We start from the raw sequence: 12,558 nt of genomic DNA, 5'->3' as shown, positions 1-12,558 counted from the left end.
TACATCATCTTGGCTTCTGGTAAATTTTGACATGAATGTGCCACACTGGCAGCTACTAACCAACAGGGTCTGGGACCAATCTGCATGATTTATCTCATACAGAACTTGTTAATGCTATGATCCTATGAATGTAATCACCAAGGTGAGGCAGCATGCAGTACTGACCTCAGCATCCCAAAAGAGATGCCCAGATGCAGGCAACCATGGAGAAATTGTATTCAGAACCAGTAGGTTTAATTTCAAACACTTGGGAGGGCACCTAAGGCCAATCCATAAGCCACTACAACCCCTGTAAGGCATTTAGGACCAATCTGATGATCTTTGGTATCACTGCCAATAATTAAAGATGGCAACCGATGGGCTAAATGTTAACACTCATACCCTCACATTCATAGGATTTCTCCCCAGTGAGAAATTTTTTGGGGGGAGGGGGACAGTCTCACTGTGTTGCCCAGGCTGGAGTGCAATGGCGCCATCCCAGCTAGTTGCAACCTCTGCCTGATGGGTTCAAGCAATTCTCCTGTGTCAGCCTCCTAAGTAGCTGGGACTACAGGTGTGTGCCACCACACCCAACTAACTTTTTTTGTATTTTTAGTGGAGATGGGGTTTCACCATATTAGCTAGGATCTTCTGACTTTGTGATCCTGTTAGGCTAGATCTCCCGACCTCATGATCCACCTGCCTCGGCCTCCCAAACTGTTGGTATTACAGGCGTGAGCAACTGTGCCCGGCTATGAATTGTTCCATGTCTACTTAGGAGTGAGGAAGAAGCAAATGCTTTCCCGCATTCTTTACATACAAAGGGTTTCTCTCCGGTATGAGTTCGTAAGTGAACATTAAAGCCCGAGGAATACATAAATGCTTTCCCACATATCTTGCATACATAGCGCCTTTCTCCAGTATGAGTTCTCAAATGTTTAGCACGATGGGAAGAAGTAATGAAGGTTCTTCCACATTCACCACATATATAAGGCTTCTCTCCTGTGTGAATTCTTGTATGTTGAGTAAGGCTTGTAGATGTAGTGAAGCCTTTCCCACATTCCTTACACTGGTAGGGTTTCTCAGCACTGTGATGTCCTTTGTGTATAGCAAGGCCTGAGTACTGAGTGAAGGCTTGCCCACATTCCTTACATTTATAGGGTTTTATTCCAGTGTGAGTTCTTATATGTTCAGTAAGTTGAGTTGACCTAGTGAATGCTTTTCCACACTCAGTACATTTGTGTGGTTTTATTCCAGTGTGAATTTGAATGTGATCATAAAGGCAGGAGGAATTTCTAAAGGATCTTCCACATTCTTTACATTCAAAGGACTTCTCTCCTTTATAATTTTTCCCATGTGCAGAAAGTTGAGAAAAATTAGTGAAGGATTTCCCACATTTCTTAGTCTTTTTGGATTTCTTTCCAGTATGAACTGTTACACAGTGCTTTAGTCGTGAGGAAGCTGTGATGGCTCCCCCACATTCCTGAAATTCACAGAGCTTCTCTCCAGTGTGGATTCCCATGTGATTATCAAGACTCGCAAAATACTTAAAGCCTTTTCCACATGCCTTACATTTGTAGGGTTTTCTTGCATTGAGAATTTGAAGATGTACAGCAAGGCCTGGAGTTAGGGTGAAGACTTTTCCACATGGATTAAGTTTGGAAAGTTCCTGTCCAACAGAGGCTTTCTTGTACACAGAGAGGACATCGTTTCCAGAACAATTATACTCAGAAGTGTTCCCTACATTCTGAGCTCTCATGAGCGTCTCAAAGAAAAACCATTCACTGAAGACCTCTCCACAATTCTTACAGTCACAGAGTTTCCCTAACCTGTAGCTTCTTTCCTGTTGATGAGGGAATAAAGGATTTACAACGTTTTCAGACATATTAAGAGATTTCACCCATCTAAACACAGAAGCATTATTTTGATGACAATTATTTCATTATTTTACCTTTTTAATGTTTAGTGTGTGTTTTTTTTTTTCTTTTTTCGAGACAGTGTCTGGGGTGTAGTGGCACAATCTTGGCTAACTGCAACCTCCACCTCCCATGCTCAAGCAATTCTCCTGCCTCAGCCTCCCAAGCAGCTAGGAATACAGTTGTGCGCCACTGTACCTGGCAAATTTTTCTATTTTTTTGGCCAGGAATGGTGGCTCATGAGGTAAGGAGATCAAGACCAGCCTAACCAACATGTTGAAACCCCGTCTCTACTAAAAATACAAAAATTAGCTGGGTGTGGTGGCTTGTGCCTGTAATCCCAGCTACTCAAGAGGCTGAGGCAGGGTAATTGCTTAAGCCTGGGAGGCAGAGGTTGCAGCGAGCCAAGATCAACCCACTGCACTTTAGTGTGGATGACAGAGCAAGACTCCACTTCAAAAAAAACCTCTAATTTTTTGTAAGAGCTGGCATTTTGCCAAGTTGCCCAGGCTGCTCAAACTACTGAGTTCAGGTGATCTGCCCGGCTTGGCCTCCCAAAATGGTGAAACTACAGGCGTGACCCACCATCCCCAGTGTATTTTAAAGAGCTGTGGTTTCACTCCATTGCCTGGGCTATAGTGCACTGGTGTGATCATAGCTTACTCTAACCTCAAACTCCTGGGTTCAAGTGATCACCTTACCTTACCTTCCTGTGTAGCCAGGACTATAGGCATGCACCATCAAGCCTGGCCAACCTTTCAATTTATTTATTTTTTTGAGGCATAGTCTGACTCTGCCTCCAGGCTGGCATACAGTGGCCCGATCTCGGCTCACTGCAACCTCTGCCTCCTGGGTTCAAGCGATTATCGTGCCTCAGCCTCCCGAGTAGCTGGAATTATAGGCACATGCCACCACACCCATATAATTTTTTAATTTTTAGCAGAGACACGGTTTTACCAGCCAAGCTGGTCTTTAACTCCTGACCTCATGATCCACCCACCTCCACCTCCCAAAGTGCTAGGATTATAGGCGTGAGCCACTGCACCTGGCCTCAATTTATGTTTATAGAAACAGGATCATGCTAGGTAGCCTAGGCTAGTCTCAAACTCTTCAAGCAACTGCCCTGTCTCAACCTCCCAAAGTGCTGGGATTATAGCCATGAGCTACCATGGCAGCCTACTTTCATAAGTATAATTCTTACAATTTTTATGGTTTCATTTCCTGACTCCTTCACTTCTTCCAGTTTGAATGATGGGATCTTTTGCTAGAATTCTATGCCACTGGCTCTAATTATTTAAAAAAAATAAAAATAAAAACAACACTGTAGTTCTTTTTTTATTATTGTGAGGGGTAGTTTGAGACATGTTCTGAATCTGTCACCCACGCTGGGTACCATGGCACAATCACAGCTCACTGCAGCCTTAATCTCCAAGGCTCAAGCCATCATCCTGCCTCAGTCCCCTAAAGAGCTTGGACTAAAGGTGTATGCCAACACGCCTGGCTCATGTTTTATTTTTTGTAGAGACAAGGTCTCCCTGTTTCCCAGGCTGGTCTTAAACTCCTAGACTCAATCAATTCTCCTGTGTCAGCTTCCTAAAGTTCTGGGATTATAGGTGTCAGCCATGGCACCCAGCCAAATTCTGTAGATTTTCATGAAACTGTTTAAATCCTCCATGTCTACTTACATATGTGGGAATGTGTACTTGTGGGTATTTTCAAGTGACAAGTTAGTTATACAGGTATGGAACATCACAAAATTCATCATATTCAGACTATCTCTCTGGAGACTCTGCTCCCTCAACAGTGCAGGCTACTTCTTTAATTCTCCCAAGTATCTCTCATTTGTGCTCTTTTTCACTGCAAACTCTACTTCCCAGGTTTAAGCAATTCTTCTGCCTCAGCTTCCCAAGTAACTGGGATTACAGGTGCCCGCCACCATGCCTGGCTATTTTTATATTTTTAGTATAGACAGAGTTTCACCATGTTGGCCAGGCTGGTCTCGAAGTACTAACCTCAAGTGATCCACCCATCTTGGCTTCCCAAAGTGCTGGGATTATAGACTCAGTTTCTTTATTATCTTTTCTTATATGCAGTGATGCAATCTTGGGTTCCACCTCTGAGTTCAAGCAATTCTCCTGCCTCAGCCTCCTGAGTAACTTGGATGACAGATGCCCACCACACCTAGCTAATTTTGTATTTTTAGTAGAGATGGAGTTTCACCATGTTGGCCAGGCTGGTCTCCAACTCCTGACCTCAAATGATCCATCCACCTTTGCTTCCCAAAATGTTGGGATTATAGGCATGAGCCACCATATTCAGTGTCTTTTCTAAATTAGAGATGGGATGTTGCTATATTGGCTAGGTTGGTCTCAAACTGCTGGACTCAAATGATCCTCCCATCTCAGCCTCCCAAATAGCTGTAATTACAGATGTAGGCCACAGCTCTGACTGGGCTGATTTTCTAGAATGAAATTCTGAATCTTTTCTGAGTGGCGAAACTAAGAAATATCCCTCATCAATCTTACCATTTGTAGCCCATTGAATATTTCATTCTTCAAAAAACCCTGCTGATGTGATGGCCCTTGGGATCTAGGTTGTATTTCCCATTCTGAAGTTAAGGAGAAAAAGAAATGTAAGAGTTTAGAGAGGAAATGTTATATTGAAATAGTTTAAATTGATGAGTCATTTGTACTTGTTTTCAAATTAAACACAGTAACAAAATAAAAGCCAGAGAACCTTGAGGATTTTGGTATGGCAAAAAGTTGGCTATAAGGATGTGGGGTTTATTACACAGCTGATGTGTTTAGATAGCTTATTATAAACTGCTTCTGTGAAAACTGAAACTGATGATGAATAGGAAGAGAAGATTATCAGGAAGGGAAAGTAGGAAAGATCTGGATAAAGAGCATATATCAAAATGATAAACTTAACCAAACAACAGAATGGTATTTTTGTTAGATCATAAAAAAGTCTGACTAGATGGAAAATAAAAATCAGAAATATCTGAAATTCTGAGAAAAATAGCTTAAATCTTCTAAGGCAAAATGCATCTTAAAAAAAAAAATTTTTTTTTTTTTTTTTTTTTTGAGATGGAGTCTTGCTCTGTCACCAGGCTGGAGTGCAGTGACACAATCTCAGCTCACTACAACTTCTGCCTCCTGGGTTCAAGCGATTCTTCCACCTCAGCCTCCCAAGTAGCTAGGACCACAGGCATGTGCCACCACACCTGGCTAATTTTTTTTTGTATTTTTAGTAGAGAAAGGGTTTCACCATGTTGGCCAGGATGGTCTCAATTTCACCTCATGATCTGCCCGCCTTGGCCTCCCAAAGAGCTGAGATTACAGGTATGAGCCACCGCACCCGGCCTTTTTTTTTTTTTTGAGACAGAGTCTTGCTCTGTCGCCCAGGGTGGAGTGCAGTGGTACAATCTCGGCTAACTGCAACCTCCACCTCCCAAGTTCAAGCCATTCTCCTGCCTCAGCCTCCTGAGTAGCTGCGATTACAGGTACAAGTCACCACACTGGTTAATTTTTCTATTTTTAGTAGAGACGTGGTTTCACCATGTTAGCCAGATGGTCTCAATCTCCTGACCTCGTATCTGCCCACCCTGGCCTTCCAGAGTGCTGGGATTACCGGTGTGAGCCATAGTGCCCGGCCTAGTTACTTTATTTCTTACTGAAATGAAAGTCTGGTCCCACAGATAAAGCCAGGTGCCATGGCTCACACTTGTAATCCCAGCACTTTGGGAGGTCAAGGCCGGTGGATCACCTGATGTCAGGAGTTTGATACCAGGCTGGCCAACATGGCCAATACCCATCTCTACTAAAAATAATTTTTTAAAGAAATTAGCTGGGTGTGGTGGCAGGTGCCTACAATCCTAGCTACTTGGGAGGCTGAGGTGTGAGGTTGCAGTGAGCTGTGACTACACCACTGCATTGCAGCCTGGGTGACAAAGCGAGACTCAATCTCAAAAAAGAAAAAGAAAGAAATAAAGTAAGTACAACATAAAGATCCTTGCCATAGGATGTCAAACATGATGGTATATTGAATTCATCTTCAGGGATTCTGAAAATACAGATGACTGGTTTCAAATGCTAAAGTTTCCAATTTAGTACATCAAAGATAGGGGAAGGAAGATGTACATTTCTTTTTTTTTTTTTTTTTGAGACGAACTCCTGCTCTGTTGGCCAAGCTGGAGTGCAGTGGCTCCCTGCAATCACCACAGGTTCAAGCAATTATGTGGCTCTGCCTCAGCTTCCGGAGGTTTCACTACGTTGGCCAGGCTTTTCTCAAACCTCTGACCTCAGGTAATCCGTACGACTTGGCCTCCCTATGTGCTGGGATTACAGACGTGAGCCACTGCACCCGACGTAGTCTTTCTTTCTATGATTTTTTTTTTTTTTGAGACGGAGTTTCACTCTTGTTACCCAGGCTGGAGTGCAATGGCACAATCTCGGCTCACTGCAACCTCCGCCTCTGGGGTTCAGGCAATTCTTCTGCCTCAGCCTCCTGAGTAGCTGGGATTACAGGCACGTGCCACCATGCCCAGCCAATTTTTTGTATTTTTTTTAGTAGAGACGGGGTTTCACCATGTTGACCAGGACGGTTTCAATCTCTTGACCTTGTGATCCACCCGCCTCGGCCTCCCACAGTGCTGAGATTACAGGCTTGAGCCACCGTGCCCGGCCTATGATTTCTTTTTAGAGACGAGGTCTCACAATGTGACCCATGCTAGTCTCAAACTCCCAGGTTGAAGCGATTCTCCCACCTCAGCCTCCCAAGTATCTGGGACTAAAGGTGTAGGCCACCATGCCCAGCAAAATGATGTGACTCTTACCCACAGAGGCCAGGTTCTTGTAGTTCTCCAGCATCACATCTCTGTAGAGGTATTTCTGAGTTGTGTCCAGTAAAGCCCACTCCTCTGGGGTGAACTCCACAGCAACATCATCAAAGGTCACTGAATCCTAAGTCATCACACATATGCTGGTTTGAGCCAATGAACACTTGCACCAATGTTCACTGGAGAATGAGGAAGGGGAACCTTATACTCGCTGATATGTGGTTCTGAGATCTCCCAACATCTACTCCAGGGTTTAATGTCTCAGGAGCTGTTGTGTCTAAACACTCAAAGGTGACCTCCTACAGGTATATGCCTTGAACAGCACTTTTTAAAATTTTTAAAAATATATTTTCCTGATTTATTTTTAAACATTTTTATTTTAAACTTTTTAAAGTTTTTGAAGTTTTAATTACAATACTTCCTTAACATAAATTTTTTTTTTCTTTCTTCTTCTTCTTTTTTTTTTTTTTTTTAAAAAGATGGGGTTTCACCATGATGGCCAGGCTGGTCTTGAACTCCTGACCTCAGGTGATCCACCCACCTTGGCCTCCCAAAGTGCTAGGATTACAGGCATGAGCCACCGCGCCCAGCCAACATAAATTTTTATCTATCATCTATTCATCTATCTATCTATCCCCATCTAATCTGTTCATTAATTTATATATAAAGACAGGTCCCACTGTGTTACCCAGAAACAATTGCTGGTGACTGCAGCTTCAATCTCCTGGACTGAAGTGCTCCTCTGACCTCTGCCTCCTGAGTAGTTGGAATTACAGGCATGAGCCACTGCCCACAGCTTACACTTTATCTTAGCACAACCACAACCAGGCTAGAAGCTCTTCCTGTCCCATTTGTCACTATGCAGCACACTCCTCAGCACACTGCAGATATCTGATAAATTCTGATGCGTGAATAAATTATTTGATAAAAGGACACTTTCATCTGCCTTATCATCTGTCACACCACCCAGCAATCAAAGAAAGATGCACTTGGCACCATGAAGGTCAAGCTTAATTAATTATTACTGAGATCACGGGATGATTTTCAAGTTAACATTTTATCTATAGGAGATTTCATTCCCTGGGGAAATTCATCTCGGGACTTGTCCTTCAGTAAAGCTTCATTTGCTCTAAGAGAACTCCGGAGATGAGTCTGTCTAGAAGGAAATGTGTCCACCTACTGGATGAAGGTATGACATTTTGTACAACAGTACATTTTCACTTTACCTGATAACCATTTGCCAGGCAGTCCACCACCGTCCTTTCTACCTTTGTCTTTTCTTCAAAAGAGCAGATTGGTTCCCTGGAAAAAAACCCTAGTGGAAAAGTAAGAAGGCATGAGAAGCCACAGCTACCTGTACTTCCCACATTCACACGCCTAGAAGTCACTCTATCCCAGTTTGAAATTCCCATATACTCCTGCACACTCGAGAAAACTGCAGACAGACAACACTCCCATGAAATGCCACAGTAGTCCTTGTCACCTAGACTCAGAAAAGCAGATGTGGGCCGAGCTGCCTGTTATGTAAATGGTAATAGTTTCATTTTACAAGGAAACTTACACTCTGAAAAATTTGACTGTCTGTCCATACTAGTAAAATTCATGAAGCTTATAGAGCATTTCCTAAGGCACACAAACCAGGGCTGAATTCTAAAACAGCATTCTGGCTGGGGACGATGGCTCATGCTTGTAATCCCAACACTTTGGAAGGCCAAGACAGGCAAATCACTTGAAGTCAGGAATTTGAGACCAGCCTGGCCAACATGGTGAAACCCCGTCTCCACTAAAAAAAATAAAATAAAACAATAATTACAGGAGGCTGAGGCAAAGACTTGCTTGAACCACGGAAGCAGAGGTTGCAATGAGCCAAGATCATGCCACTACTCTCCAGCCTGAGTGACAGAGTGAGACTCCATCTCTAAATTAATAAATAAGCAAACAAGCTAGGCCTGGAGGCACGTGCTTATGGTTCCAGCTACTTGGGAGGCTGAGGCAAGAGAATTGCTTGAACCTGGGAGGCAGAGGTATTGCACCACTGCACTCAGCCTGGGTGATGGAGCAAGATTCTGTCTCAAAATAAATAAATAAATAAAAATAAAATAAAATAACATTCTGTTTTGCGCTTCAGTTACTCCTGTAAGAACCAGAGGAAGCCAGGTGTGATGGCTCACGTCTGTAATCCCAGCACTTTGGGAAGCTGAGGCAGGCAGATCACCTGAGGTCAGGAGTTTTGAGACAGCCTGACCAACATGGAGAAACCCCATCTCTACTAAAAATACAAAATCAGCCAGGTGTAGTAAAAGTGGTACATGCCTGTAATCCCAGCTACTCAGGAGGCTGAGGCAGGAGAATTACTTGAACCCAGAAGGCAGAGGTGATTGTGACCTGAGACAATGCCACTGCACTCTAGCCTGGGCAACAAGTGTTAAACTGTGCCTCAAAAAAAAAAAAAAAAAAAAAAAAAAGAACCAGCAGCGACTGTTCAGGCCCAGCTCACTGCACTCTTATGGTGTGGAGGGCGACCTAAAGCAGAATCTCTGAGAAAGAGCATTAACAAGGACTTACCACAAGACAAATCAATGGCTGCCATCCTCTGAAGCTGATGGTGGAATGCGCCTCAATGCTGTCTCTTCCGTCATGCCAAGATCGCCTCAGGGAAGCTTATGAATCTAGGTGGAGAAAGACAATCTCCATTCCTCTGTGTACAGGGTTATGTTTGGTCTTGTTCATATCAATCATCAAACAACGAGCATAAAATATTACGTATAAGCTTTCTCTCTGCAGGTGACAGATGTGAAAGCCACCAAAATCTGTCCACTGGACTTGAGTGTAATTGGATGATCTAGGCTCACTGCAACCTCCACCTCCCAAGTAGCTGGGACTACAGCCGCATGCCACCAAGCCCAGCTAATTTTTTGTACTTTTCTTACTAGAAACGGAGCTTCACTGTGTTATCCAGAATGGTCTCAATCTCCTAACCTCATGATCCACCCACCTCAGGCTCCCAAAGTGCTGAGATTACAGGCGTGAGTCACCACGCCCAGGTGATGGGCAGTATTCTTGATAGTTTGCTAGATAAGAGGTAAAACCGTGGGTTTAAGATTCCATGTAGTGCTGAAAAGGAGATAGTGACCTAGGGAAATTTTAAAGAAAATCATTTTGGGAGGCTGAGACAGGCGGATCACTTGAGCTCAGGTGTTCAAGACCAGCCTGGACAACATGATGAAAACCTGTCTCTGCTAAAGAGTAGAAAAAGTAACCAGGTGTGGTGGCTTGCACCTCACCTATTCAGGAAGCTGAGATGGGAGGACTGCTTCAGCCTGGGAGGTAGAGGCTGCAGTAAGCCATGATCACACCACTGTACTCCAACCTGGGTAACAGAGAAAAACCTTGTCATAAAAAAAACAAGATTGAAGCCATAACAAAATGTTTCCCATCAAAGAAAAGCCCAGGACCTGATGACTTTATTGCTAAATTTACAAAAAAAAAACAAACAGAAAAAACTAATACCAATACTACTCGAACTCCTCAAAAAAAAAAAGAAACAAAACTGAAGAGGAGAGAATATTTCCAATCTTAATCTACAGAGTGAGCATTATTCTCATATGAAAACCGGGCAAGAGCATAACAACAAAACTACCAGCCAATATCACTAATGAACATACCTGCAAAAATTCTCACCAAAATACCAGCAAACCAAATTCAACACATAAAGAAAATCACTCACCATAGTTAAGTGAAATTCATCCTAGAAATACAAAGATGGTTCAACATATGCAAACCAATAAATGTGACATACCAAATTAACAGAACCAAGAACAAAAACTATATAAGATTTCCAAAGACACTGAAAAGCATTCAATAAAATTCAGTATCCCTTTCTGACAAAAGCCCTCGACAAAAAATTGTGTATAAAAGGAATACACCTCAAAATAATAAAGACCATATATGACAAACCCACATCCAACATCATACTGAATGGGGAAAAATTGAAAGTCTTTCCTCTGAGATCTTGAACAGAACAAGGCTGTCCACTTTTAACACTTTTATTCAACCCAATACTAGAAGTTCTGGCCAGAACAATTAGGCAAGAGAAACAAATAAAGGGTATCCCAACTAAAAAAGAAGTGAAATTGGCCTTGTTTGCCACTGACATGACCTTTTTCTCCTTAGAAACAGGGACTCCCTCTGCTGCCCAGGCAGCAGTGCAGTTGTGATCATAGCTCACTGCAAGATGGGGCCTTGCCATATTGCCCAGGCTGGTCTTGAACTCCTGGGCTCAAGTGATACTCCTGCCTCAGCCTCCCAAGGAGCCAGGACCACAGGCGCATGTGACAATGTTAATTTTTTTAGAGGTTGGGGGTGGGGGAAGGTCCTCACTATGTTGCCCAGGCTGGCCATGAACTCCTGATCTCAAGCAATCCTCTTGCCTTGGTCTCCTAAAGTGCTGGGATTACAGGCCTGAGCCACTATGCTCAGCTGACATAATCTGACGTTTAGAAAAACCTAAACACTCCACTAAAAACCTGGTAGAACTGATAAACAAATTCAGTAAAGGTAAAGGGACACAAAATCAACATACAAAAATCAGTAGCATTTATACACACCAACAGTGAACAATCTGAAAAAGAAATCAAGGAACTAATCCTATTTACAATAGCTGCAAAGACTATAAAATGCCAGCACCAGGCATCAGGACTCACAGTTGTAATCCCAGAACTTTGGGAGGCTGAGGTGGGAGGATTGTTTGAGTCCAGCAGTTCAAGATCAGCCTGGGGAACATGGCAAGGACCCGTTTCTATTTAAAATGGAAAAAAAAAAAAAAGAAAGAAAGAAAAGAAAATTAGGGCCGGGTGCGGTGGCTCAAGCCTGTAATCCCAGCACTGTGGGGAGGCCGAGGCGGGTGGATCACGAGGTCAAGAGATCGAGACCATCCTGGTCAACATGGTGAAACCCCGTCTCTACTAAAAATATAAAAAATCAGCTGGGCATGGTGGCGCATGCCTGTAATCCCAGCGACTCAGGAGGCTGAGGCAGGAGAATTGCCTGAACCCAGGAGGCGGAGGTTGCGGTGAGCCGAGATCGCACCATTGCACTCCAGCCTGGGTAACAAGAGCGAAACTCCGTCTCAAAAAAAAAAAAAAAAAAGAAAAAAAGAAAAGAAAAAAAAGAAAGAAAGAAAATTAGCCAGGCATGATAGCACAGAGCCGTAGTCCCAGCTACTCAATAGGCTGAGGCAGGAAGATCCCTTGAGCCCAGGAGTTCAAGGCTGCTGCATGAGCTACAATTGTACCACTGTATTCCAGTCTGGGAAACAAAATGAGACCTCACCTCTGAAAAACATAAAAAGTAACCAAAAGTGTGAAGGAGCCATACAAGAAAACTATAAAACACCAATGAAACAAACTGTAGAGGATACAGAATAAAAATGGGAAGATATTCCATGCTCATGGATTAGGAGAATATTGTTAAAATGACAATACTACCCAAAGCAATTTACAATTAAGAGCAACCCTAGCCGGGCGCGGTGGCTCAAGCCTGTAATCCCAGCACTTTGGGAGGCCGAGGCGGGTGGATCACGAGGTCAAGAGATCGAGACCATCCTGGTCAACAAGGTGAAACCCCGTCTCTACTAAAAATACAAAAAATTAGCTGGGTATGGTGGCGCGTGCCTGTAATCCCAGCGACCCAGGAGGCTGAGGCAGGAGAATTGCCTGAACCCAGGAGGCGGAGGTTGCAGTGAGCCGAGATCGCGCCATTGCACTCCAGCCTGGGTAACAAGAGCGAAACTCCGTCCCCCAAAAAAAAAAAAAAAAAAAAAAA

General features: G+C 43.4%; 1 protein-coding gene across 9 annotated transcripts in view; it reads right to left on the bottom strand.

Moving 5' to 3' along the window:
* Window positions 1-632: 632 nt before the first annotated feature.
* The window catches only part of LOC116532596 (zinc finger protein 561-like), a 38,605-nt gene continuing 26,679 nt past the window's right edge, over window positions 633-12,558 (bottom strand). For 6 of the 9 annotated variants that reach the window (XM_032251878.1, XM_032251876.1, XM_032251875.1 and 3 more), the window contains 5 exons: window positions 9,301-9,404; window positions 7,962-8,050; window positions 6,733-6,859; window positions 4,421-4,503; window positions 633-1,822 (listed from right to left, as the gene is read on the bottom strand). In XM_032251878.1, the coding sequence (XP_032107769.1) occupies window positions 668-1,822; window positions 4,421-4,503; window positions 6,733-6,859; window positions 7,962-8,050; window positions 9,301-9,325 (1,479 nt within the window). In that variant the 5' untranslated portion in view covers window positions 9,326-9,404 and the 3' untranslated portion in view covers window positions 633-667. The remainder of the gene's footprint in view (window positions 1,823-4,420; window positions 4,504-6,732; window positions 6,860-7,961; window positions 8,051-9,300; window positions 9,405-12,558) is intronic. The other 3 variants (XM_032251881.1, XM_032251883.1, XM_032251882.1) reach the window with 3 other exon arrangements.

The sequence above is a fragment of the Sapajus apella genome, unplaced genomic scaffold (assembly GCF_009761245.1).
Source record: "Sapajus apella isolate SASKATOON/1434 unplaced genomic scaffold, GSC_monkey_1.0 scaffold77, whole genome shotgun sequence".
In the NCBI taxonomy this organism is placed as follows: domain Eukaryota; kingdom Metazoa; phylum Chordata; class Mammalia; order Primates; family Cebidae; genus Sapajus; species Sapajus apella.
The sequence above is the reverse complement of the archived record's forward strand: the minus strand, read 5'-3'. Positions and strand labels throughout refer to the sequence as shown.